This window comes from Gymnoscopelus braueri (genome assembly GCF_963280865.1).
Source record: "Gymnoscopelus braueri genome assembly, chromosome: 2".
Classification (NCBI taxonomy): Eukaryota; Metazoa; Chordata; class Actinopteri; order Myctophiformes; family Myctophidae; genus Gymnoscopelus; species Gymnoscopelus braueri.
In genome coordinates, this window is record NC_137604.1 from 35498026 (window position 1) to 35525525 (window position 27500).

The 27500-nt window shown below is 43.5% G+C and overlaps 3 protein-coding genes across 6 annotated transcripts in view; 2 read left to right on the forward strand and 1 right to left on the reverse strand.

Annotated features, from left to right (window-relative positions):
- Positions 1-785, forward strand: part of LOC308078395 (adhesion G protein-coupled receptor E5-like) — a 14470-nt gene extending 13685 nt beyond the window's left edge. For all 4 annotated transcript variants that reach the window (XM_080419545.1, XM_080419547.1, XM_080419546.1 and 1 more), the window contains one exon: positions 1-785. This exon is cut by the window's left edge and continues 396 nt beyond it. The gene's annotated coding sequence lies outside the window, so the exon portion shown is untranslated.
- Positions 786-3500: 2715 nt separating this feature from the next.
- LOC308074821 (long-chain fatty acid transport protein 1-like) lies at positions 3501-16563 on the forward strand. The gene is made up of 14 exons (XM_080414320.1): positions 3501-3641; positions 5126-5318; positions 5417-5555; positions 6033-6288; positions 6672-6839; positions 7543-7612; positions 8036-8127; positions 8515-8624; positions 9063-9272; positions 10780-10906; positions 13316-13453; positions 14105-14269; positions 14481-14627; positions 14887-16563. Exons 2-14 carry the CDS (start codon positions 5149-5151, stop codon positions 15042-15044), a joined length of 1950 nt encoding a protein of 649 aa, XP_080270446.1. The 5' UTR covers positions 3501-3641; positions 5126-5148; the 3' UTR covers positions 15045-16563.
- An 82-nt stretch (positions 16564-16645) lies between these two features.
- Positions 16646-20753, reverse strand: LOC308074850 (E3 ubiquitin-protein ligase TRIM35-like). Its single transcript, XM_080414348.1, has 7 exons — positions 20483-20753; positions 19524-19619; positions 19162-19398; positions 19036-19058; positions 18791-18909; positions 18351-18541; positions 16646-18261 (listed from the first exon to the last, which is right to left on the reverse strand). The coding sequence occupies exons 1-7, from the start codon at positions 20720-20722 to the stop codon at positions 17485-17487; spliced, it is 1683 nt and encodes a 560-aa protein (XP_080270474.1). The 5' UTR covers positions 20723-20753; the 3' UTR covers positions 16646-17484.
- Positions 20754-27500: the final 6747 nt, after the last annotated feature.

A 27500-nucleotide genomic window follows, 5' to 3' on the forward strand; every position in this document is an offset into this window, starting at 1 on the left:
TTAACACTGACAGCAGTTCATGCTGTATTTTATCTATAAAAACAAAACAAAAGAAAAAAAAGAAAAACAATGGGAGCATTGTCAATATGCTAAATGTTTAAAGTGAACAATTTTTCCAATAATCCTCATTATTCTTTGAGGGATATGAAACAAGAAAGCCTATGAGAAGGTCTGGTATGATCACGGTTCTTTCTTCTTATGAGCACCTTCTCTTCTCTGCCAAAGGAATCCCATTCATGACATCTGCGTACCTGTAGATTTGAAGTACATGGTTTTGGCTGTTGAACAAAATAAGTGACATACTGTATGATCACTTATGGCTCTTTGCTGCAAGTAATTATGTTATAATTCACGATCTGTGACTAAGGCTTCTTTCGCTATACAGTGGCTGCTCATTCCGATGTTTTCTACTCAGACATTTTTTGTTACCACAGCTATAGCTTATAGCTGAATTGAGGAGCCCACCACTATCCAGAGTGGTGATATGGACCAGTAGGCAAATAGAAGATAATGAAGCCATAAAGTTTGGCATGTCGTCATTGTTATTGCACTTTCCTTTGACCGTCGACATTTTTGCTCTTTCATGTCAAGATGTAGCCTAATGTTTAAGTGGGGAGGCTCCACCCAGTATTTTATATTTTTTTAAGAGTGAACGTCTTAAGAAAGGCTTTCCCAGTTTGAATGTACTATATGAACATATTTTTCTATTTCGTTGTTGTGTTTTATATGTTGGTACTTCTTAAATATTTCGCTACAAATTGTATAATAAAGCAAATATGACAATACTCTGAGATGTATCCGTATCATGGGTGGAAAATGCAAGAGAACTGGGCACTTTTGTGAAGTAAGCCGTGTGCAAATCTTGTATGTTTGGCTTAAGCATTAAAGCTGCACTATGTAACTTTCCTCTTCTACCCCGGATTTTAACCCGGTTTCCTGCGCAAGTGCTGACCTTTTTACCATTGAGCTAATAGAGGCTGCCTGCTTGCTATGGGGATACATTTAATCTTGACCATCAGGTCAAAATTCATGTCAGATCCTGCGCCTGGGCGAGACATGACCTTTGACACGATCTAAATGTCTCAATAGAAGAGCAGGGAGACAAAATACAACCAGCCCAATTGTATAAGTTATATTGTATTTACATACTCTACTATACAGATTGGACAAAATTACATTTTATTCATTAAAATGTAATTTTAATTAATAAAAATACAATTTAAGGACTTTTAAGACCTTTTTAATACCAAGTTGGCCAAATTGTCAAATATTACATAAGAAAGAGGCAAACATTGTGAAAATAGCTGAACTACAAGCTCACCTCGCACTGCGAGTAGTTTGGCTATTTTCACAATATTTATCTGTGGAACAGAGTCAAACTAAATGTAATGCCTACAATTCCTGCTTGTCAGGGTGGGGGGTCCACAGTTCAAATATGATTCTTTGGGGAACCCTTGGCCTAGGCAACCAGGGTCGTTGTGACATTTATGCCCAATGTTTAGAACAACAAAACCGTGTGGCAGACGCAGCACAGCGTTCAGACCCAGCTGCTACAAGGACAAGCTCAGATAGTTGGTAACAAATCGTCAAAACTAAAACCATAGCTCTCAGGCTGGAGACATGTAGGCTCCTATAGGCACAGGCACGGGCTGATAGGCACAGAGTGAGGCACATACAAATGAAATATATTTGTTATCAGATTGATAAATACATATTTATTGATAAATACATATTTATTGATAAATACATATTTATAAATCTATTGTACTACAGTATATGTTAATGTTTGAACTTTTTTTTAAAGTTTAAAAAAAAGTTTAAACTGACACTTAAATCAGAGCTTTAAAGCGGCATTATGTAACTTTATTTTATGAATACATTTTAATTTGGTCCAATCTGTATGGTTGAGTATGTTAATACAATTTAACTTACAATTGGGGTGTTTTGTCTCCCTGCTCTTCTATTGCAGTGGTTCTCAACCTTTTCAGGCTGTGACCCCCCCAAAATAATCATATTTGAACTGGGGACCCCCATCTGATAAACACTTGGAATGTAGGAGTTGTTTGACTCGGTTCCACAGATAAATAAAAAAAATGTGCCTCTTATATTATTTGACAATTTGGCCAAAGTTTGACCAGTTCTTATTGTTGATTACTTTTGATACAGTAAGGGTCTTTCTTTATTTTTTGAGGTATTTAAAGAGTCCTTAAATTGTCACTTCACTGTCATCTGGAGACATTTAGCTTGTTGGTTCTCAAAGTGGGCTCCGGGGACCCCCAGGGTCCCTTGGGGGAGTTCCAGGGGGTCCCCAGCTAAATGATAGATAGTTAGGAACCAAATGGAGCCTTATGGGTCTGTAACTCTAAGAGTGTACAAATGGAACCAAATGGACCTTAACGGGTCCATTTGGTTCCATTTGTACACTCTCAGAGTTAAATGAACATTAATTTTACAATATAAATTGGGGTCCCAGAGATAGAAATGCCATTAAATGGGGGTCTTTAGCCTAATGCATGTCAAACTGGGGGGTCCTTAAAATTAAAATGGTGGAAAATCACTGATAGAGCCGTAAAAAAATCTTCTTTTATGGGGGTCCTTGGCATATATTTTCAAATGGGGGTCCGCGGGCTAATAAGTGTCAATTTGGGGGTCCTTGACATGAAAAAGTTTGAGAACCACTATAGATCGTGTCAAAGGTCACGTCTCACCTAGACACAGGATCTGACATGAATTTTGTAAAAAAAAAGAAAGAAAGAAAGTTCCTGCCAAATTCTTCTGATACCAATGGATCGAGTCCAGATCTGTTGTGTTCTGTATGACATCTATAGGCTTAATTATATTGCAGTGCACACATCCGCCCGCCCCCAACTGATTTATAGTTTGAGCCTGTGTACATACATGAGTCACACACATGTAGGCTGTATGACTACTCACAGTGGTGGAAAGTAACTAAGTACATTTACTCAAGTACTGTACTTTTACTTAAATACTGTATTAAGTATTTCCATTTTTCAGTACTTATACTTCTACTCCACTACATCTCAGAGGCAAATATTGTAGGCTACTTTTACTCCACTACAATTATTTTAAAACTTTAGTTACTAGTTAACTTTGTAGATTTGGGTTATTATTACAAAACATACATTAAACCACTTCAGCCCTATATAAACTTTGGCTATTTGAAAATAGACAATCTACAATGTGATAACTTGTGAAACGGGACTCAGCATAACGAGTACTTTCACTTTTGGTGGTAGCCTACTTTAATTTTGATGCCAATACTTTTGTACTTTTGTTGATTACCGGACTTTTACTTGTAACAGAGTATTTCTGCATTGCGGTATTGATACTTTTATTTAAGTAAAAACATTTGAGTAGTACTTTTTCCACCACTGCCTACTCAGCACAATTCTCTCTCTCTAAACTTTTTTTTTGTTACTGCCACACCCTCCGCCTGTTTGTTAATCCTTTAAACATTCCGTCATTCTGTCTTTGAACATTTGACATCGGCACCTTTCAGCTGAACAGAGGCGTGGAGGCAATAGCCTAAAATAATTAATTAGCCTATACTTTAATATAATTTCGAACTGTTGCTGTTGATATTTGTTTTTTGAGTCACTGGACATCATTTCTTCAGACAGGTAAACCTCATCTTAGACCAAACGTCTTGTGCGTGCATTATTGTGTGTGTGTGTGTGTGTGTGTGTGTGTGTGTGTGTGTGTGTGTGTGTGTGTTAAAATATCTAATATACATTAGGTGATATAGGCTTAGATAATGATATTACATGACACAAATAACTGCCAGAGACTGAAAACATCTACACATGATTGGATATTTTCTAAACATTTATGGATCCATGAGGGAAATTCAGGTGGCAAAGCAGCAACAGCTGTGAGAATGAAAACAACAGTAGAGGTAGCCTACAGCAAGTAATAGTAGGCTATGTATACTTTATTTATATACTGTAATATATCTATATAGGCCTATAGATATAGATATAGATATATAGAGTATTTATGTGTATGTATGTGTGTATGCATGTATGTATGTATGTATGTATGTATGTATGTATGTATGTATGTATGTATGTATGTATGTATGTATGTATGTATGTATGTATGTATGTATGTATGTATGTATGTATGTATGTATGTACGTACAGTATGTATGTATGTACAGTAGGGGAGATTGGGAACAAAAGTAACACTTTTTATATTTGCCTTCATAATTCACAGACTACTTGAAATATCCTAGTCATCTTTTGCTAAAAGAAACATATATATGTGCCCTAATTAATAATACAAATTTTAAGCTTTAACTAATAAGGACCAGACTAAAATATTAATTTGAATGCAATGAGTCACAGTGTTACAATTGCCCCCATGACGGGGGTAGTTGTAACAGTAGTTGGGGGCAATTGTAACACTGTAAAAAAAAGTCATATTAATACACTTTATCTCAAATAAAAGCACATCATTAAGTAATATGTATTTTTTTATAATTTAACAGTTTTACTTACGATTGTTTTATATACATAATTACAATTATTTTGTATTTTTATTCGAATGATTTAGTTTTCAATTTAGTTTTTTCAAATGTATGTCTATTTTTTATTTAAATGTATTTTTACTTTGAAATGTAGTGACATTTAGTGAAATATGTTCATTTACTAACATAAAAGTATGAAATCCCAGACAAAAAATCTGCTTGCATTGAAAACACATTGTTACAATTGACCCCGGTCACTTTGTTACAATTGCCCCCGATGGGGCAACCGTGATAAAATCCCATATTCTATCTAGAAACACCTATACTAGCATAGGCTGCTGACGTTAATTTGTGACCAATAACATAGAGATACAATTCATCCAAGTTTAAATTAGCCGACATCTTATCTTTAGACAGCAGAAGGAACACTCAAAAAACACTCAACACTCAAAAAAATTACATTTACACCTCAAAATCTGTTTTTTGTTGAAAACTTCTGCTGAGATGAAATGATCATTCTATCCTTCCATGCACAGCATGCCAGGTTAGACGTATTCCTTCCTGTTTATCTCCTCCCTGTTTATTTGTAAATGACAAACATTTATTCTATACATTATGCCGCTTTCTCTTTCTCAGAATTTCTATTCCCATCTACCACTATGCTTCTGATGGTTAGTATCATAGTGTGCCTGAGCTCCATGGGAGTGTGCAGGCTGTGCTCCCTCCCCTGGCTCTGGAGTCTGTTGGCTGGGCTAGGGCTCAGCATGACCCTGAGGGGCACCTGGAGGTTCCTCTATGTAGCTATTCGCACCATCAAGAGAGATCTTCTGTAAGTAGAGTGTGTGTGTGTGTGTGTGCGCGCGCGCGTGTGTGTGTGTGTGTTACTCAAATGTGAATCAATCTCCTGTGCTCCCCTCGTTGTCCCAGTTGTGTGGTTGTGATACTGAGGGTGAAGTTTGCCCTGAAGAGATACCTGCGCAGCGGCTGCACCATCCCCGCTCTGTTTGCCCGGACGGTGGCGCTGTACCCAGACAAGCCTGCCCTGGTCTGTGAGGCCACAGGAGAGGTAAACACAAGCAGGCTGTATGTAGATACATACAATAGTATTACACAGTTAAATCCTCCAGTGTAAATTTAACTCTGGGAGAGAGTGTGCCAAATGCATATATTATTAAAAATAAATGATCCTGATGATTTTATTGTGCAGCTGTTTAAATGGACTATCCTACATCTTCTCTAGTGATTTTTTAAGGAATATAGACTTTGTGAAAAATTAATCAGTACATTAGCCTGCTTATTACATGGCTACTTATTTTTAAATGAATTATATTATTATATCAATAATTTTACATGAAATATTGAGTTAGCCTACACACTTCTGATTCCCTATAGTAATGTCATTCAGAATCAAACAGAATTGAGAATTCAACAAAGCCGTCTCAGATACAAATAAAAGAACCTTAATTTGATTTCAATTGCTTTACAACAACAATGAGAATACACAATATCAAAACAATGTGATTCATAATCATATCAATCCCAGGTGTGGAGTTTTAGGGACTTGGCAGAGAGGTGCCATGCTGTGGCCCACTGGGCACTGGCTCAGGGCTGGACACAGGGAGACGTGGTGGCCTTGTACTTGGAAAGCCGCCCAGAGCTGGTGGCTCTGTGGTTGGGCCTGGCTATGATTGGTGTGGAGGCTGCGCTCATCAACCACAATCTGAGAAAGGATCCCTTGCTTCACTGTCTGGAAGCCTCGAGGGCCCAGGCCGTGGTGTTTGGGACAGAGCTCTCTGAAGGTAAGAGTACAGAACCTATTCTCCAGTCTGACTGACTTGAAGTGATGGAATAGAACTACAATAGACTCTGCTGATACAATAGACTCTGCTGATACTGCAAACAAATCTGGTGTATCCTTTGGTGCTGGATATTTCATGTACGAGGTCCTTTCACTACATTCGCACATAAGCCATTTTACTCTTATCGTATGTATACCCGGGGGGCTGGGTATTCCATCTTTTTAAAGCCTGCCATAATTACATTAGCCATTATCATAAGTAAAGAAAAATTATCGACTTCTTAATTCATCATATTAAAGACTTGCTTGCAATCTTCTTCTGGATCGCATAAACAGTGCATTTTGTGTATTTTGTTTCTGTGATTGCTGGTCCTTTCCTATAAGCCGTGTCAGAGGTGACTGATTCTCTGGAGCCCTCCGTGGTTTTGTTCTGCACTGGGGACCAGAGTGATGAAGACAAAATCTCCAGCCTCAGTGCACAGAACCTGGACCCATTACTGGCCTCATCACCCACACACCCTCCAGCACACACTCTCAAGAAAGGATTTAATGGTAAGGCTAGGATTCATTGGAGGGGCCTTTGAAAGGCAGGATGTGATTTAGTGCAGGTAGGGTATGCAGGTAAGTACAGGCTATATTTCTTGCTAATATGTTACGCATTACAAAATAATGATTGCGACACATATACTGTATATTTTTTAAACTTAACAAGCCCTTGCATGTCAGAGTGTGCTGGCTGCCTCTGAGTGCACTCCTGTGTGTGTGTGTGTGTGTGTGTGTGTGTGTGTGTGTGTGTGTGTGTGTGTGTGTGTGTGTGTGTGTGTGTGTGTGTGTGTGTGTGTGTGTGTGTGTGTGTGTGTGTGTGTGTGTGTGTGTGTGTGTGTGTGTGTGTGTGTGTGTGTGTGTGTGTGTGTGTGTGTGTGTGTGTGTGTGTGTGTGTGTGTGTGTGTGTGTGTTAGTGCAAGCACAGGCATGTGTGTGTGTTATCACTTAACATTCCTAACGATGATCTTCAAGCCTTTGCATGTACAGCCACTGACATAGGATGAGGGCAGGGATAGATAGGCAGACTTAGAAGAAGTAGTAAGTATGTGACTGCATACCAGCAAACAAGACAAAGTATGAAGACAGCTCTACCGTTCAACCTGTCTCCCTCTCTCTCTCTCTCTCTCTCTCTCTCTCTCTCTCTCTCTCTCTCTCTCTCTCTCTCTCTCTCTCTCTCTCTCTCTCTCTCTCGCTCTCTTTCTCTATACAGATAGACTATTCTACATTTACACCTCTGGTACTACGGGGATGCCAAAGGCAGCCATAGTGGTACACAGCCGGTGAGTAGCTGTTCTAGCCTTGGTACATGTCACTGCAGTTGAGTGATATGTTATGTACCGCTTTAAGGCTTTAAGGAAATCACTAAATATGAATTTTATTTAAAAAAGATATCACTCAATGCTCAACCAAGTATAAATCAGGGACTCCCTGATTAGGTATATATCTAAATTGCATCCCAGTGGTACTCAGGGTTCACAGACGCCTGACTTAGATGATATTAGATATACTATAATCCCTGAAGGGAAATTGAGGCATTACAGCAGCATGATGTGATAAAATGAATAATCTACTAGACAAACAAAAAACACATCAGACACAAATGGACATAATCACACAAGAACAGGGCCGACACAGAACCATATGCATTTAGGGAGAAAGTTATTTGGGATCCATTGATCCAGAGGGTTCTATATGTCTTTCAGTTATTACCGCATCGCTGCCTTTGGCTTCCATTCCTTTGGTCTGCGACCTGATGACATCATCTATAACTGCCTACCCCTGTACCACTCTGCAGGTAATGTGTGCCACTTCCTTACACTCCTTACAATTCATAATGTACAGTGTTCTGCTGCTCAAGCCTAGAATTTAGTTCTATGAGGTATTTCTTTTTGACTGATTCAAATAGCTCCCAGCTCATTTTGTCTTTGTGTGTCTTTGTGTGTCCGTGTGTTCGTGTCTGTCTGTGTGTGTCCGTGTGTGTGTGTGAGTGTGTGTGTGTGTGTGTGTGTGTGTGTGTGTGTGTGTGTGTGTGTGTGTGTGTGTGTGTGTGTGTGTGTGTGTGTGTGTGTTGTGTGTGTTGTGTGTGTGTGTGTGTGTGTGTGTGTGTGTGTGTGTGTGTGTGTGTGTGTGTGTGTGTGTGTGTGTGTGTGTGTGTGTGTGTGTGTGTGTGTGTGTGTTCTAGGTAATATCATGGGTGTAGGCCAGTGCTTGCTCTTTGGTCTCACTGTTGTGGTTAAAAGGAAATTCTCCGCCAGTAACTTTTGGCAAGACTGTGCCAAGTACAACTGTACGGTGAGTACACACACTCTGAGGTTGTAAAAATGGACCAGTAAGTGTCTTTGGTATCCCATTTGGGTCACCAAATGGGACTTGGCATTTTTAGAGTTACATGAACACTGAGGATTTTACTGTGCAAGAGTGGAATCACTGCTGCTAGTTGCTGCATCTCTTCATACTCAGGTGCCAATATCAATCAACAGTTTGTGTTGACTTGTCTATTGCAGTGCTGCCAAAATTGCAACCAATGTAAAATACGATAGAACAGCTAGCGATGACTCATTAAAGTGTGTGTGTGTGTGTGTGTGTGTGTGTGTGTGTGTGTGTGTGTGTGTGTGTGTGTGTGTGTGTGTGTGTGTGTGTGTGTGTGTGTGTGTGTGTGTGCGTGCGTGCGTGTGTGTGCGTGTGTGCGTGTGCGTGTGTGTGTGTGTTTACGGGTATGCGTTTCTCCAGGTAATTCAATACATAGGTGAGATCTGCCGTTACCTGTTGGCCCAGCCTATTCATACCGCTGAGGCTTATCATCAGGTGCGTGTTGCCGTGGGTAACGGCCTCCGTCCTGCCGTGTGGGAGGAGTTTGTAAAAAGGTTCAGAATACGACGAGTGGGAGAATTTTACGGAGCCACTGAGTGCAACTGTAGCCTCATCAACATAGATGGAAAGGTGTGTTTCTGTGTATTTGTCTTTTACCTTGTACTTATATTCTGCTGATGTGCAAAATATCAATAGACGTATGAAACATTTCACAGTGATTACAAAGTGCCTCACAAAATTGGAGCAAAATACATCAAATAAAAATAAAACGAATCACACAATTTAAAAGAGTATGGTAACAGAGATGACAAATAAAAGAGCTAAAGCAAATCATAACAGAATGTGAGACGAGAGAGATCCAAGAGATAAAGCAGGATAAATAAGGTGATTTACGGGAAGGCTTTTCTGAACAGGTGTGTTTTTAGAAGTGATTAAAAGACAATAAAGAGGCCCGGACCGCCGGCCTCGTGGTCCTGCATGTCTCTCCCCATCTCTCTCCCCCTGTTTCCTGTCCATCTCCACTACAAACTATAAATAAAGACAGAAAAAAAAACCCACAAAAAAAAGACAATAAAGAATCAGCTCGTCGGATAGCCTCAGGCAGGGCATTCCAGAGTTTAGGAGCTTGGACAGTGAAAGCCCGACCAGCTAGGCGTGACCGTGGGACCTTTAGGAGAGCCCCACCTGAGGACCTCAGGCTGAAGGGAGGCTTAACAATATATTGGGGTGCAAGACCATTTTGACCCTTAACCCGATTCTACAAATGCCTTCTAAATCAGTAGTTCTCAAACTTTTCCGTGACAAGGACCCCCAAACGCTTTTATTTTTCAAAAATAGCAGATGTACAAGCTCGCAGCGCGGCACGAAGTGACGCGCTTGTGAGCTTGTACATCTGTTGTTTTTGAATAGCCAACGCAAAAATCTAAAATGACACAGATGCTTTCCTGTTTTTAATGGGTTTAAAGGTTTGTAAAAGAATCTTAAAATCAATCAAGTAAAAATAAACATAGGGAGCCAGTGAAGAGTTGCCATGACAGGGCTGATATGAGCATGTTTCTTTGCTTTTTTCCTATAGTTGTTAAACAGGAAATTGATTTCTACGTTAGATACTGTACTGTATGTGTACAGATCTTTGCAGTAGTCTAGCTGGGATGTGATAAATGCTTGAATGACCTCTAAATCAGCAACGGACAGAAAGGACTTGATTTGTGAAATGTTTTGTCTGTGTTGAGCTGAAGGAAACTTTGTGACATCCAGGAATTTATACCAGCAAGGCAGGCCTGTAAACAATCTAGACTTCCAGTAGTTTGGGGATTTGATTTGGTCATAAACAATTGGGAATTGTCTGCATAACAATGAAAATGTTAAATGAGGTTATGTTTGCGAATGATTTAGCAATAAGTGACATTATTATAGGCTTCATATTAGACATGTTGTCTCATGAGTCAAAGAAAACAGCAATTGTGTGAGTGCAAGAGTGATTATATGTATGCATATTTGCAAGTGTCGTTAGTTGACTTTTTCTTGGGATTGGAATATAAGGTATGGTATAAAATATGAAAAAACATAAAAAGATGAATTATGGAGATTTCTTTCTGACAGTGGCAGCGACCATGTAATATTTCTGTTTGTCCAGGTGGGGGCATGTGGATTCAACAGTTGCATCTTTCCAGATTTCTATCCCATCAGACTGGTCAGGGTACAGGAGGAGAACATGGAGCTGCTACGTGACAAACAGGGACTCTGCATACCCTGTCTGCCTGGTGAGAATGTGCACACATGCACAGACAAGTACACAAGCACCCACACACATAAACAAAGACAGGCACACACATTTATTTCTAATGAAGGAAGTTTATTAACTCAACTGCATAATGCCATAGGCAATCTTAATGTTCCAATACAGCCATACAAGATGTAATTTCTGCTGTAGTCCCTGATTAGAACTTTATGTGCTAAATATGGTATATTAATTGTTGTGAGATCCTAGACAGAAAGAGATAGAAAGAGGGGAAGGTAGGTTAGGGCTAAAAAGAAATAGAGACAGGGCATTAACGAATAGTGATTTATGATATTCGAATTATTCGACCCAAAAGTATTCGAATAGTCGATTATTCGGTTTGATTATAAAAAATTAAAAAATTAAAAAAAAGTTTTTTTTTTTTTTTTTTTTTTTTCAATGGCATTGATGACTCGACTCAAGGAATGCGAGTTGACGTCACATCAGAGCTCACAGCTGCGTGTCTGCTCTACAAAAGCCACCAAAAAAAAAAAATCTTAAAAAAATAAAAATCTTTTTTTTTTTTTTTCAAATAGTCGAATAGTGGTTTGATAGTCGAATAGTCGGTTTGATATTCGAATATTCGAATATTCGACTATTCTGTGAATGCCCTAAGAGACAGTAGTAAAAGGTAGGGTAAGTGATTTACTTTGGTTAAAATAAGTGTTAAATATCTCTATATTCTGATAGTACTCATTACTATCTGGTGTTTGTTCAGTAAAAGGAGTCTCCCATGTCTCTCCAGCTCTTTATTAAACAGAAAATGCATTTTCAGTGCTCTCTCCTGATTGGCTTAAATGTTGTCACCTACCTGAAAATGTACTATATTCTGCTTACTAAAGAGCTGGAGAGACCCCTGTGACCGAACAAACGCTCTGTAGCAATGACTACTATCAGAATATAGTACTTTAACATTTTGAACAAAAAAAAAAGATTTTACCAAAAAATATCACTTACCCTACCTTTAAAAGAGCCCTGTCAATAAGTTGATGAAAACAAGCCTAATACACATACAATCCTATTGTCGTTGCACATCAGATGATGGGAACAGACCTGTGATTGACAGGGGTCACTTCTCAAGTTGCGTTCTGGGGCTGTTGGTATTCGTCGCCTGCCTGCCCGCCTGGCTTTCTTCGACACTCCTTAAGTGTCAGCAAGTCTTCACTGTTAACAACAGCCATCTTTAGAGTCTATATTCTTCTTTAGAGAGTGTAGGTGATACTTTCTCTCTCGACTTTCTCGACTTTCTTCTGTCCACTTTCGACTTTCCACTGTCCACTTTCCACTTTTGTGTTGAAAGGCACAACTTTGATTCCTTTGCCGTAGATGAACGCAATATTGAATGACTGGAAAATGTCAATGAATCTTGGAGTTCCCATTCAAATTGAACAAAACAAAACTGAAATACACCTAATTGACACTAAAACAAGAAAAGGGGAGGATTTGGCGTAAAACATAGATAAGACCAGACAAGACAAGACTGGGTCTTGGGTATGAGGTCATTTTTCTCCATCCTAAATACCATGTGAAACTCAATTCTCTCCCTGTCATTGGCCGAAACACATGAAGGTACAGTATGTTTAGAAAGAGAGGGGGGAAGAAGAGAGAAATCTGAGCACTAACTAATTAACTCAACCTAAAGTTAATTCCCTTACAGTAGGACACGTAATAACCACTTGTTTAATATGGATTAATAACTATGAACGTATGAAACGAACTCTGCCTCCAATCTTTGAGGAGTGCTTGAGGATCGATGATCTCAAGGTCATAGGTCGCAGGCCATTTGGTTGGAAGCGGAGCTCTCCCTGTGACAGCTAACTGTCACAGGGATTATTTCCAGTTTAAATTTGTCCCAAGTTTGTGTCCTGATATCATGGTTCCATGTCAGCAACATTGTAGGGCATTTGACCTCTGGGGTCAACCTTCTCTTTGGCAGTGCTCCTCCATATGCTTGTAGAGTTGTGTTCATATGCACCAGCAAAAATGGAGATCCAGTTTGGATCGGTGAATGGTTTGATCATAGTGGAATATTCAATTGATAAACCCCACCAAAGTTACTACAGGATAATGTCTTTCCCCATCTTATCTCATGTTTACAGTTATGATGTCTTTGTGACGCACAGTACAAGTGCAACAATACTGTATAGATAAGCACATGTTCCGAGGACAGCAACATTAGGAGCAATCAATAACAAAATGGTTAGACAATGTTGGGTCTCTGCTCTATATGTAAAGTGTCTTGAGACAACTTGTTGTGATTTGGCACTATACTCAAATTGAATTGAAAAAACTGAATTGAAAATCAGAACCCAGTTGCCAGCGCATTGTCCATGTGGTGAACACTCTCTCTTCTTTCATGTTCCCCTCCATTTCCCCCCCGTTTGTCCTGCAGGTGAATCAGGTGTGTTGGTGGGACACATCGACCAGAACGATCCACTCAGGAGATTTGACGGCTACGCTGATCAAGATTCCACCAATTCCAAAATTTCTCACAACGTCTTTAGGATGGGAGATTCAGCTTATATCTCAGGTACTGTGACATTACAGCTTTACAGTTTTTCTTAGGTCACCTCCACACTAATACATTTTCTAAATTATCTCCATCCACACAAGTGTTTTAGCACTGTTGCAAATCAAGGACGTTTTTTTTCCTATCAATTACTCAACCTATGAAGCCTTGAATTAATTAATAGCGAACACAATTATGGGCCGTGAAATGCTTTGATGACTGTCAAAGAACGACAGGTATGGCTGCACAATGAGACTGACAAACTTGAAGAAAAGTTCTACTGCATGCTCTGTCACCACCTTTTGTGCTGTTTTATTCTGCAGTAGTTCTTTTGTCAATTTTGTGATATTACACCATGTTTTACTTGGGGTAGTGGGGTAAGTCATGTATAACTCATCTATGATCACCCATCTCTCTCTGTCTTTTTCTTTCCGTCTGTCCCTCTTCTACATTCTCTCTCTGTCTCTTGGTCTGTCTATCTGTCTGTCTATCTGTCTGTCTGTCTGTCTGTCTGTCTGTCTGTCTGTCTGTCTGTCTGTCTGTCTGTCTGTCTGTCTGTCTGTCTGTCTGTCTGTCTGTCTGTCTGTCTGTCTGTCTGTCTGTCTGTCTGTCTGTCTGTCTGTCTGTCTGTCTGTCTGTCTGTCTGTCTGTCTGTCTGTCTGTCTGTCCCAGGTGACGTGTTGGTGATGGACGAGCTTGGCTACATGTACTTCCGGGACCGCACTGGGGACACATTTCGCTGGAGAGGGGAGAACGTCTCCACCACAGAGGTGGAAGCGGTCCTCAGCACCCTGTTGGCACTGACAGGCGTTGCTGTGTACGGAGTGTCAGTACCAGGTACTGACAACACACAGAGAGGGAGAATAGAGCTACTGTACTAGCTGAGATAGGAAATATAAGAGAAATATGACCAATGGAGATAGACATTGGAGGAATTTCTACTAGAAGATTTGGTAAAAACCCAATATAATATCTCACCTGTGCTTGTGTGTCAACAATATCTGCCTACCTGACCAGTTATCCTTTCTGTCCATGTGTTTGTCTCCAGGTGTGGAAGGGAAGGCTGGTATGGCGGCTATCGCTCATGCAGGAGGCCAGTTTGACTGTGACACATTCTTGACCGCTACAAAGAAAGCCCTGCCTTCCTACGCATGGCCTGTGTTCATACGACTCCTCACAGAAATTGACACAACAGGTGAGGCATCCATACATGTACATATACTGTATGTATGAACGCATGCACGCACGCACGCACGCACACAGGCACAGGCACAGATGCACTCAGGCACATATATCAAACATGGGTGGGTATGGGTATGTACACATATACAGTACACACATGCATGTACAAAGGCCCATTGGCCTTTGACCGATAGACCGATAGAGTACAAACACACTCATACGTACACACACACACACACACAATCATCACCTTTTTCTCTGTTCGTCATCAGGGACCTTTAAAATTCAGAAGATGCGGCTGCAGAAGGAAGGATACAATCCACAACACACAACTGATCCCATCTATTTTTTAAACAGCCGTGCTGGCCGTTATGAGGCTGTCACCCAGGAACTACACAGCAGCATCACAGAGGGAAGGATGTTTCTATGAAAGGACAGACCTGTGCAAAAGTGTTTATCCCTAAAGAGGGGAAGAAAGAACATTTGTGCAGCTTACGGATTTGGAACCTCTCTGTGAGAGGAGTATGTTTTTATTGTGTGGCACCAAAGGGGCCAGCCTTCTAGAACAGCCTTGATCTGTATGTATCTCCCTTTAGCAGACCATCTGTATGTCCCAAGGAAAGTAGACCTATCACAGTGAACTACACAGCAGTTACACCGATTGTCTCCACAAAATTAGACAATCGGGTGGGTGATGGCTGATTTATGCAGTCACACCCGGCAAGCAGGTGAATGTAGGTTTCTGGTGCTGTACAGAAATAAGAGAACTTTGAAGGAAAACCTGCTGTCCTCTGTCCCATAGCTTCATTAGATTGGCTCAGCAGCAGATTTGAACAGGACACACATGAAGGTGTCGTGTGTCACCTTCGGGAAACCCGGGACTCTATTTGCAGGTCGGCTGATGCTGGCTGAGCCTCATGAGATTTGACTTGTCGAATCGCAAGCAACAAGTTTCAGAACAAATGGCATCACAACAAATGTAATCAATGTAGAGTTTAGGAAAAGCACATGAGCACATCTTTGCTGCTGCTTTATTCACAAAATGTACACGTATTCACTTGCTATCCATAGCTACAGTACAGATAGCACAGAGAAGCCACGATGTTATTAGACCCTGTCTTGCAGCAGAATGCTGTACATGTTTGACCAGTCCGCAGTGGCAAGTGTCCTGTTATGCGGCAGTCTGCTGGGGAGGCAGCGTGATGTACAAGGATGCTGCTAAGCGGCTGAACAAGCTGGTGAAGAAGGCTGGCTCAGTACAGGGTGAGAGGCCGGACTCACTGGAGTCTGTTGTGGAGAGATGCACACAGAATAAGATCCTCTCCACAACATCTTGGCAGGCCAGAAAAGCAGTCGCAAGGATCTGTTCCGTTCAATGCTCTGCAAGAATGTTTAGAACACTTTTGTCCCAACAGCAATTTAACTACGTGGCTCCTTAACTACATGACCAGCCGCTATAGGCTCATGAACTGGACCACTAGTTTTTAGTCATTTATGGGTCTATGTGCACCAGCTTGTGCAGCTAGGCTTATGAACTGGACTAATAGTTTTAGTGACAGATGTGCAATAACAAAGGACACCTTTTTAATGCTTTTTATGCTTATTCATAGTATATTTTTATATTTGTCTTCTCTCAGTTTTAACCAGTGCCCCCTCTTTTTGTGATGCGTTTTAACTAACCTTATGCCTGTATGAACTATGGGATACCTGAATTTCCCTTCGGGGATTAATAAAGTATCTATCTATCTATCTATCTATCTATCTATCTATCTATCTATCTATCTATCTATCTATCTATCTATCTATCTATCTATCTATCTATCTATCTATCTATCTATCTATCTATCTATCTTGTTTTTAAAATAAATGTATTGCCATGGATGGAAATGGCACTTATCAATGTGAATGTCGAAGGAGTAAGATATTAGAGTAGAGACTTGCTGTTTTTCTTCAAATAAAATCAGCTTCATACTTTGACTAAATCTGCTGTTTTGTTTTGTCCTTATTGTGACAGCAAATCCCACTGTATGCTTTTTTTGGTTATTTCTTTGGCCTTTTCTGAGACTTTATTTGACAGGTACAGTGGAGAGAGAAAGGAAACACGAAGAGAGAGAGTAGGCAAGTGACATGCAGCAAATGTATTGGTCCCACCAGTGGGGAATCAAACCAGGGACTAGTTGTCAGTCATTCGAGCCCATGTGGTATGTGTCCTAACCACTTGGCTATTGGGTCACACAGAATGATTCGTTTGAGTGCTCTTATCTCTCAATGTCTCTTTTTCTCTGGGCATTTTGCTTAGTTACAGTTACTCTTTTGATTTAAAACACCTGGCAACATCCCCACACCACACTCCCCTTGTCAGTACATGGCTGATATATCATACTTACTGGACACACTGCATAGTTTTGTTAGATAATCTTAATTTAATCAATAACCTTAGATTTTGTGCCTGGTCTCTTCCTTGATACAAACTAGAGCTGGAACAACATTGCCTGGTATGACATTATTTTAGAGGAACATTCAACATGCTTAATATGTTGTGCAAGCGATGACATTTCTTTTCCTAAAAGATCCCAATATACAATATACAAATACATGTATACATCTTTGTGAATATTATACATTTAGATATCAGTATCAAATGTTTAACATGTTTGCTGTGTTAGCAACCTACTCAAGGTCAATTCCTTGTAATGTTGGCACAATCTAATTTAGCCCACAACAAACAATTATGGGCAATTATGGGAACCTTATGGGTTCATTTGGTTTCATTTGTACACTGTCAGAGTTAAATAAACAGTGAGAATATGAATGTGTATTTTCCCATCCCATCGCTAATGTAGGCATTCAGACACTGATACAATGATTTCCTACTTAACAGGCTTTTCGCCTTTGTCAGGAGATGCCTCCCTAAGAGCTCTGTTCAGTGAAACATGGTAATTCACATTGAATCTCTTCTTGCCGGTGTGCTTTTTCCCTCGAGGCCTGGTGTTTGTATTATTTTGTCCTCCACTGGTTTTAGTTATGGTGACCTGGTCCTTATTGCTTATGGATATCTTCTCCTGGCTCTGGATTTGCATGGCACATGTTGTCTTTCTCTCTGGCGATTTGTCAGCAGTAGATGTTGATGAGGTGTGATCATTACCTTCCCATCCATTTTCTAACAACTTGCCGTTACTGGTGGTTGTGGTCCCATTGACCGCACTGATCTCTCCATTATTGGAAGATCCGTTTCTTGTCACCTGGGGTTTGGCGGTGATAGCTGGACCCTCACTGGGGACGGGGCCTAAACCCACATTCACGTTCACCTTCCGTGGCAGCACCACCAGCTCCCTGTCGGGGGATATGCTCTCAAAGTAGGGGTACACCTGCTCAGCAAAGTGATGGGTGAACGTGAAAAGATGTGCCCTGGAGTCGGCGTCCCAAAACTCCAACTGCCCGTCGTCCCAATCCAGCCTGACACGGACCCTCCTGAGGAGGCTTGACTTGTCCAGGTGGAGGAGCTGATAGGGTGTGGTCAGTGCTCTATACTTGCCCTCTCGTAGGCTGATAGCCCAAAGCCCCGCCTCTGGGCTTGCCTCAAACTCCTCCTTCCTGCACAAGGATTGACCAGCCACGCCAACCGTCCAGTTGTTGCTGTCTCCAACCTGTGATCGGAGCGACAGAGTGAATGTGGATTGATTATTTGTCCATCCATCTATTTGTCTGTCTGTCTGTCTGTCTGTCTCATACATACCTCAATCTCCCAACAATGAGTTCCAGAGCTATAGGCGTGTCGGGCCAGGACACAGGAGTAAGGGTGGAAACGTTCAGGGGTGGCTGGCATAGGGAGACTCACACCAAGGCCCCGGTCCATCTGGACACCAACAAGCCCAGGTGACACCCTCAGAGACTGGTGGGCTGTCCGCGGGTCAAGGGTCAGTGGAGCTGGACGGTGGAACGAAAGGAAGAGAAAATGGGAAGTAAGGATATAGGCAATGAGAGTAGCGAAGGAATGGAAGAATACACACACACACACGCACACACACACACGCACACGCACACGCACGCACACACACACACACACACACACACACACACACACACACACACACACACACACACACACACACACACACACACACACACACACACACACACACACACACACGCGCTTACGCACTGACAGACGCTCACTGTAAGGGGCGATATGTTTCATCTTGTCCCAGATGTTAAATCGGAGGTTGCCCAGGTGTTTGCTAACATCTATTACAGTTCCACAATCCCTGTCTGGCTCCATGGGACTCTGCCATACCCTGTTACAAAGATTCACACATGGTCAATCACCTTTCCAGGTTTGCAACCTCTGTATGTGTGATTGAGAGCATTGTCCACATGTGTATGTGTACGTGTGTGTTTGTTGCTGTGTCTTATACTTATACTTTTTCATTGTGTCTTTGTAATTCTGTAAAAGAATAGTTTAATAGTTTTGGTTATTATCTTAAATTCGAATCAATTGTCCTCTTTCTTTGAGTAGGGACACATCACTCTAATTTGGCTACAATTACCTGTAAAAACTCCAATCCATCTCCCCCTGCCTCCATCTCCTCCTCAATCTGTTGGATCTTCTCCTCCAGAGACTGGATTACTTGGTCCACTGAGTCTATTTTCCCCTCTACCTCGCCCTTCCTCTCTGCCTCTTCCTCCCAGAGTGCACCAAGCCTGTCTCCTTCCTCCTCTCTCAGGAACTGGCGAAGTTTCTGAAACGCCTCTTTAATCTGTGTCTCTGTCTGCTGTCCCTGGACCTGGACAGAAGAGGAGAGGGAAACAAAAGGCAAGGTAAGGAAAATGTCTGTTTTGAAACATGAATATTGAACAATACATTTTGTAGATTTGAGGTTGGTGTTGAGTTTGGGATTTGTGACCCTACCAGGTTGTGTGTTAATGCGTGTTCACAGGTTTTCGTGACATTCTCAAGCTGAATCACGTTTTTCTGCAGTCCGTCCAGGGATATTCGGAGCTCCCCCTAGTGTTCAAATACAGAAGAGTTCTGGTTGTTGGCATGACAAAATGTTTCTGTTTCAGTCAAATATTTGCAGGACTGTGGCAAAAAATATTCAAATTAAGTGAATGTCTGTGGCCTGTAAAAAGAAGTTAAATCACAACAATTCAATATAGAAATGCTTCAAATGTATCAACAATGTTCTCATCCAAACTCAGATTGTCAGCCAGCATTATGTAACTTAATATAAGTGTTATAGTACTGCTACTTTTTACAAGTGGCATGATTTATATTGGGTAGAGTTACTTTGGGTTTATAGCTTATTCACTAAAATGTATAACCTAAATTAACCCAATTCTACTATATGTGAACTATCCCATTTAACGATCACTGAGTGAGATAGTCAGGTGTTTTTTTGTTTTGTTTACATAAGACATATCAGTATATCCAATGACACTGAGCACAACCGCTCGTCAGACTATTAATAGCATTTTAGGGCTAGTGGAAGATTCTGTGTTTTGAGTGTCTCATAAATCTATACAGGTGACACATTTGAATGACCTGCTTTGACCTGATTTTTCAGTGATCACAATAAGAACAAGATACAGTATATTGCAGTACAGTTGGGGATGCTATGTCACACACGGTTTTCCTTTTAATCAAATAAGTAAGTAAGTATTACACAGTTAATTAAGAGTATAAGCGCACTGAAATGCTCACCATTAGCTATCGTTACACATTGTCTTTGACTTTGTCCATTACTACTTCATACCAGCGTTGGTCAAAAGAGAGTCTGGCTGGACTACAGAAGTTCTCCCTGTAGTTTTTATAATGCATTTCTTTCAAAAAAAGACATCATCCACAATACGTAAATACTTGGCCCCTACCTTGCAGTCGCCCAGAGCCTCTGTTATGGGATAGACCCTGTGTCCCACATGAGAGCCAGTTGCAGCACATTGTCTGCATACAGGCTCCAAGTCATCCACACAGAATAGAGACAAGCTCTCACTGTGCTCCCCACACAGCTTAGGAGATCCAGGTGACGTGGGGCTACCCTCCTCCTCAGCCTTGGGGTGAACATTAGGGAGAGGGCATAGGTTTGACACGGCTTCCAGATTCAGAGCCATGAAAAGTGAAGCAAATCAGTTTTGCCTCAGAGAGAAGGTACGAACAGGGATAGAATGAAGTGGATGGAGAGAGGACACAAGGGGGTATAAGTAAAGGGGAGGAGAAGTGGGCAGGGTTAGACAACACTGACACACAAGTGCTACCATGAGTAGCACTTATAACTTAAAACAATTATACAGTATATTATATAAGTGTATCAATGTCTGGGTTAGCCATATGTAGAGTGTGTGTGTGTGTGTGTGTGTGTGTGTGTGTGTGTGTGTGTGTGTGTGTGTGTGTGTGTGTGTGTGTGTGTGTGTGTGTGTGTGTGTGTGTGTGTGTGTGTGTGTGTGTGTGTGTGTGTCTGTGTGTGTGTGTGTGCGCGCGGCACGCATGTGTGTCTGATGCATTTTTGCGCGTGTAATGTTGTTGGTACCTTATGATATATAGCCTTAGTGTAAACTCAAGCCTTAGTTTACGTAACCCCACTCCACCAGTCGAACTGTAACCAATACAGGTAGTGGCGCTGGATAAAAGAATGTATATTTAAGTACCGTCCTCTGGGGGAGAACATGTGCAGATAGCAGAGTTACGAGCTTGTAGATGGGCTATTTTCAGCAAAGATATTTAGTGTAGCCCATGGGATATATAGGGTCAACTAAGTATAGGGTTTAAGTGGTTCTGTTTCTTAATCTTGCGATACTGGTGAATGGGGGGTTTGCAGCTTGGGCCGGGGAGCTGGACCATAGATGCATGAAGTAAAGTGCTGAACACAGACAGACTGCCAGTTACACATGCATACAGTATCATATGAGAGGTCTTAATGTCATACAGATCCACTTACACTGACTTCAAGCTCCCCCTTGAGACTTGTGCAATTAGGTTATGCTAGTTTAAGCCATGTACTGTATCACACTGTAATGTGAGTTTCCCAATTACAGGGTCCTGTGGTTGGCTTGTACTGTATATTCACATAACTAAGGCTAAACTCATGTCTTACATGTTATATATAACCTCACTCACTGCAAATCATAAATACAGAATGTCTCAGTTCTGTAATTTAGTAGTTTTGCAATGTTGAGCAAAAGTAGGATATGTATTTTAAAGACGTGTCATACAGTATGTACAGTATGGACATTTCTTACATTTCTAACAATATTTATTGCGAACACGGAAGGAGCCTCCGCCCAAGTGCAGCTTACTATGAAACCGTGCTCGGGTTGTGTTTGTGTCTGTGTCTCTGTGTCTCTGTGTCTCTGTGTCTCTGTGTCTCTGTGTCTCTGTGTCTCTGTGTGCGTGCACTGCCTGTGTGCAGCCGCCAGAGTGCGCCAGAGTGCAGAAATGTGCACAATGCTCTGATTAAAATGCACAACAGCCTGCAAAACACACACACACACACACACACACACACACACACACACACACACACACACACACACACACACACACACACACACACACACACACACACACACACACACACACACGATGTCAATGTTCTCTCCCCATCACGGTGAAATAACAGGGATTACAAGTCCGTAAATACACAATATTTTCGAGCTGCGTTCGCGCGTCTTACTTGTTCTGCTCTATTCATTCCATGAAATGACTTCTAAATGTTGATTATCAACCAATATATGTATCTGTTTCAACACAAATGTATTGAGAATAACTGCAAGGAGATGAATTTGATTTAGTCATCATTCATTATAGCCAGATTTGCCGCTAGAAATACTAATAGGGAATTAATGTGTGTGTGTGAATGTGAATTAATGCATTATAAAAACTACAGAGAGAACTTCTGTAGTCCAACCAGACTCTCTTTTCACCAGCGCTGGTACGGTATGTGCGTGCGTGCGTGCGTGCGTGCGTGCGTGCGTGCGTGCGTGCGTGCGTGCGTGCCTGCGTGCGTGTGTACGTGTGTGTGTGTGTGTGTGTGTGCGTGTGTGTGTGTGTGTGTGCGCGCACGTGTGCGTGTGTGTGTGTGTGTGTGTGTGTGTGTGTGTGTGTGTGTGTGTGTGTGTGTGTGTGTGTGTGTGTGTGTGTGTGTGTGTGCGTGTGCGTGTGTGTGTGTGTGGTCTGTGTACACACTGCACAGCATGACTGCCTGTCTTTCTGTCACCACAGTATTAGTATCTATACTCCAAAGCTGAGCATATCAAGCACATTTAAGACACACTATCAGCCTGGACAGTTTCACATTTCGCATCTCTATACAGACAGTATGTCCTAATGCACTGGTATGGTGACATGGAATAAATCTGTAGGCTGGTACGGATATAAATGCAGACTAGAGACTAGCCATAACTATATATAGTTTATATACTGTTGGCAGTGGTGGACAGTAACTACGTACATTTACTTGAGTACTGTACAGTTTTTTGAGCGTATAGGCTACTTCAGTTTAGATACTTATGACTTTCAGTCCAATACATTTCAAAGAAACATTTTACTTTTGACTCAACTACATTTCTAGGAAGGGAAAATGTCACATTATAATTGAACTACGTAAGCCCTATTTCAAATATAGTGAAAATAGCCGATCTACAATATGTTGTGATAGTTTTACAAACACAGGATATGATGTTATTACCCAAAGTGCCATGGACTCTGCATGGCTTGGGCGTCCTCCTCCCTGAGCCAAGCTTGCGCCTGACTGCATGCCTGAATGGGACTAGGTGTTACAATCCTAGTTTATACCTTTAGAAACGCGAGTGGGGATGATAAAGTCATCACAGGGTTGGGTGTAAAAGGGGCTACGGGTGTCATTGCGGTTGTCAGGTGGGCAACCTCTTTCTTGGGTGTTTCATTGAATATAGGCCCACGACACCTCCAGAGGGTTCAACAGCAACCACTGGTGTCCCAGCCAGGTGTGCCCCCCTCTGCCTTACCCCCTTCTAGACCTCACTCCCCTTGATGTCGTCTTGGACATAGGCGTTATACCAAAGCCTCTTAAGCTCATAGGCCTCGCCCACAGCATCCTTCCAGGGAACTGTGAGCTCTATGATGTAGAGACACTTCGAATTGAAGATGACCAGAGCCAAGATCTGGCCTGAGGTTGGTCGTGGCAAGCTTCAGTCTCTGCTCCAGGTCAGCCGGGCAGAAGGAGCGAGTGCATTCTCCGGCAGCGGCAACAGCCGCGGAACTTCCGCGGAACTGCCGGTGGAGGAGCGGCAGCTCCCGCCAGTGACTGGCGGCGGTGGAGCGTCAGCTGCCGGCGGAGCAGCGGAACTGCCGCGGAAACTGCCGGTGGAGGAGCGGCAGTCGCGGAACTGCCGGTGGAGGAGCGGCAGTCAACTTATTTTTTCCGCCGATAAAGTATAGTTTTGGACCATGACGGAGGCGCGCCGAATCAGCAGACCTTGAGGCCAAGGAGTCGCGCCCGAGCGCCTCCAGGCGCGAGTGCCCGCGACGACCGGCCGATGGTCTGCTATTCGACTAAGCGCCGTCCGAGTTATGTACCGATAGGCACAGAATCGTAAATAATATTGGTGGGGACTGCGTTACACAAACGCAGCACACTCTCAAAGCTGGCGCCGCCGGCAGCTCCGCGGAGCTGCCTCGGCAGCAGCCGCTGCCGGAAAATGCACTCGCTGTCCCTCCAGCCGGGAGCCTCCAGTCTTGTGTCGCGCCCAGCTGGCCTGAACCTAGGGGTTACGTAGGTAACCCCAGTTTTCTTAGTTTCGTAGTAAGAAACTTACTTATGGGATAGCATCGCCCTCTGGCGATGGCACAGAGCACAACACATGAGCTCCCGGAAACAATCTTAGATTGGACAGGGTTCTGTGACGCAAACCTGAAACCGGTTGGGTTATAAAACCCCCAGCGTCACTAGGTTCGTCCTCTGATACCCTTCACTCTGCACGCTAGTCGAAGCGCACAGAAGGGGTTTCTGGTAAGTTTCTTACTACGAAACTAAGAAAACTGGGGTTACCTACAGTACGTAACCCCTAGTTGTTCTTTCGTTTCTTCTTAAGAAACTTACTTATGGGACACATAGACCCCCCTGGGGAGTCCCAGGAGCAACCCTATCCAACCTGTACGCCCCAAGGTCAAAAGGTCATGCCTCCCGGCAAGACCCCGACCCCCAGACGCATGACCCAAAAGGTCAAAAAGGAAGGGAAACGAAACAGGAGCCCATCAGATGATCCTGACCTCTCCCTGAAAGAGAGCCAGGCTCCTGTTCCCACCTTCCATCCCTGGACCTGGCCCAGCCGGCCCCTGGAAAACAGAAAGGAGACCACCGGTCAGGGGAAGGAAAACCAGCCAAAGCCAGTGCCGACTTCCCCCGACCACAGTCCCACCTAACCTAGACCACGCATGACACCCCAGGTGCCATCACGGTCGAGCCAGGGCCACAGAGGCCAAAAACCTCTGTCAAGGTTCCACAACGGACGGCCAGCGGCAATAACCGTGTCCCCAAGGGACATGTATCACCGGTCCGACCACCACCGGTCTTTCACCGACCCCTCACGGGCCAAACCCACAGGTCCAAAACCCCGGGGAACTCGTGAAACACCTCATCCCCGCCTTGCCTCAGAAGATCTCTGAAAAGCGGGAGAGGCCAAGGTTCAGCGTAGAGGAGAGGAGCGACCTCCGACCTCCACACTCCCCATGCTGGAGCCACCAGCAGGACCGTCCTGCCTTGGACCCTGACCCGCTCCAAAACGGACGGGATCAGTTCCAAAGGTGGGAAAGCATACAGCAGAACGTCTGGCCAGACGTGTGCCAACGCGTCCACCCCCAAGGAGGAATCCTTGTGATTCAAAGAAAAGAATCGTGGACAATTTGCGTTTCCCCCGGTTCGTCAAGCCCGACGAACCGGAGCTAGATCAGGTTCGCCACCTGCGGGTAGAGACCACTCCTCGTACCGAAGTTCGCCCCTAGACAGCAGATCCGCTCCGCTGTTGAGGAGACCCGGCACATGGGGGCGGCCATAGCTGAGTGGTTAGTGAGCCCGCCTAGGGAGCCAGAGGCCCCGGTTGCCCCAGGTACGATTCCAGGCCAGGCCAGCAAATGTGTCGATGAAATGAAATTTGTCCCTGAGCAAGACTCTTAACCCCTAATTGCTCACAGGCCCTCATTGGAAACAAGACCGCAAGGACTTTCATGAACGGACCTGTTAAAGGAATTATCCATATCCTTATGGGAAGCGCGTAACGAGGCTAGGCGCAACGTGCTCCACAGCGTCAGTTCGCGTGCTAAATTGTCCAAAACACCAGAGCCTAGGCCCCCTTGTTTATTGACATAGCACATCGTTGTGGTGTTATCCGTTCTAACCAGAACATGACATCCCACAATGCGGTCCTCGAACCGCCGGAGGGCGAGGAAGACCGCCAACAACTCCAAATAGTTGATGTGGTATACCTTCTGAGCAGAAGTCCACACCCCCCTGGCTGAATAGCCGTCGTGGACAGCCCCCCAACCTGAGAGGCTAGCGTCCGTGGCAATCACCTTTCGTGACACCACCTCGCCCATCCTGACTCCACCGGACAGGAAGGACGCCTGTGACCACGGTTGCAACGTCGTCACGCACCAGGGAGATATCACCACTTTTCGAAACTTCATGGTGTGCGGTATCCTAAGACTCCGCATCCACCTCTGAAAAGGTCTCATGTGGAATCTGCCCAGCCGGACCAGGTGTATGGCCGAGGCCAGGAGAACTGCAGCCTGCATACATGTCCTGTACGCGACTCTGCGCCCCACGCGAAAAGAGCGCACACACGCCAGGAAACCGGCTATTCTGTCTCGAGACAGACGCGCCACCATCGTGGATGAGTCCAAGGAGATCCCCACGAAGGTGGTTTGCTGGGATGGGATCAGAACACTCTTCTGAGTATTGATCGTAAACCCCAGGGACGTCAGGTGTGCAATGGCTAACTTTGTGTGCCGCGCCACCTCCTCCCTCGACCCCGCCGCCAGCAGCCAGTCCTCTATGTACGTCGCCAGACGGAGACCCTGCCGGCGTAGCGCGGCGATAGCCGCGTCCGTGCACTTCACGAAGACCCGAGGGCTCAGTGACATGCCGAACGGGAGCACCGTGTATTCGTATACTTTGCCTTCAAAGCCAAAACGTAGGAACTTCCGGTGCGCGGGTAGATTGGGACGTGAAAATAGGCATCCTTCAGATCTATACTCGTCCACCAATCCCCCTGACGTATCGATCGCAACAACCTGGCCGTCGTTAGCATTCGAAATTTGAAGATTGTCAGAAACCTATTTAAACCTTTTAGGTTCAGAATAGGTCTCACGCCCCCCCCCTTTCTTTTTCACCAGGAAATATTCAGAATAGAAACCTAGTCGGCTCTGATTCAGGGATAATTCTCTGATAGCACCCTTGCTCAGTAGAGACACAACTTCCTCCCGTAGCGTCACAGCCGCCTGGCCTGACGCTCAGGAGAAAATAACCTTGTCCGTAAGGGGAGGTCTACAGGAAAATTGCAACCTATACCCTCTCGTAATGGTGCGTAGCACCCAAGGATTTGGTTTGCAAGCTTTCCATTGCGCCAGGCAACGAGCCAGAGGGTTCGTGGGGTCGGAGGGGGTCAATGACGTCATCAGCTCTGAAGAGCGCTGCCCCGTTACCAAGGTAGCCGGTGAAACTGTCGGCCCGACTGGTGTAACCAGTGGGAGGGCGTCCACGGGGGGCAGGAGCGGCAGCCTCCGTCCGTGTCTCAACGGACGTGAACAACTCACCGTTTCGGAGGACGAGCCCGTTTCCATGGGAACCGGAGGCGTCGACACTCCTTTCGACGAGACAGCGGAACCCTCACTCGGCTGAGTTTTTACCCGGAACGA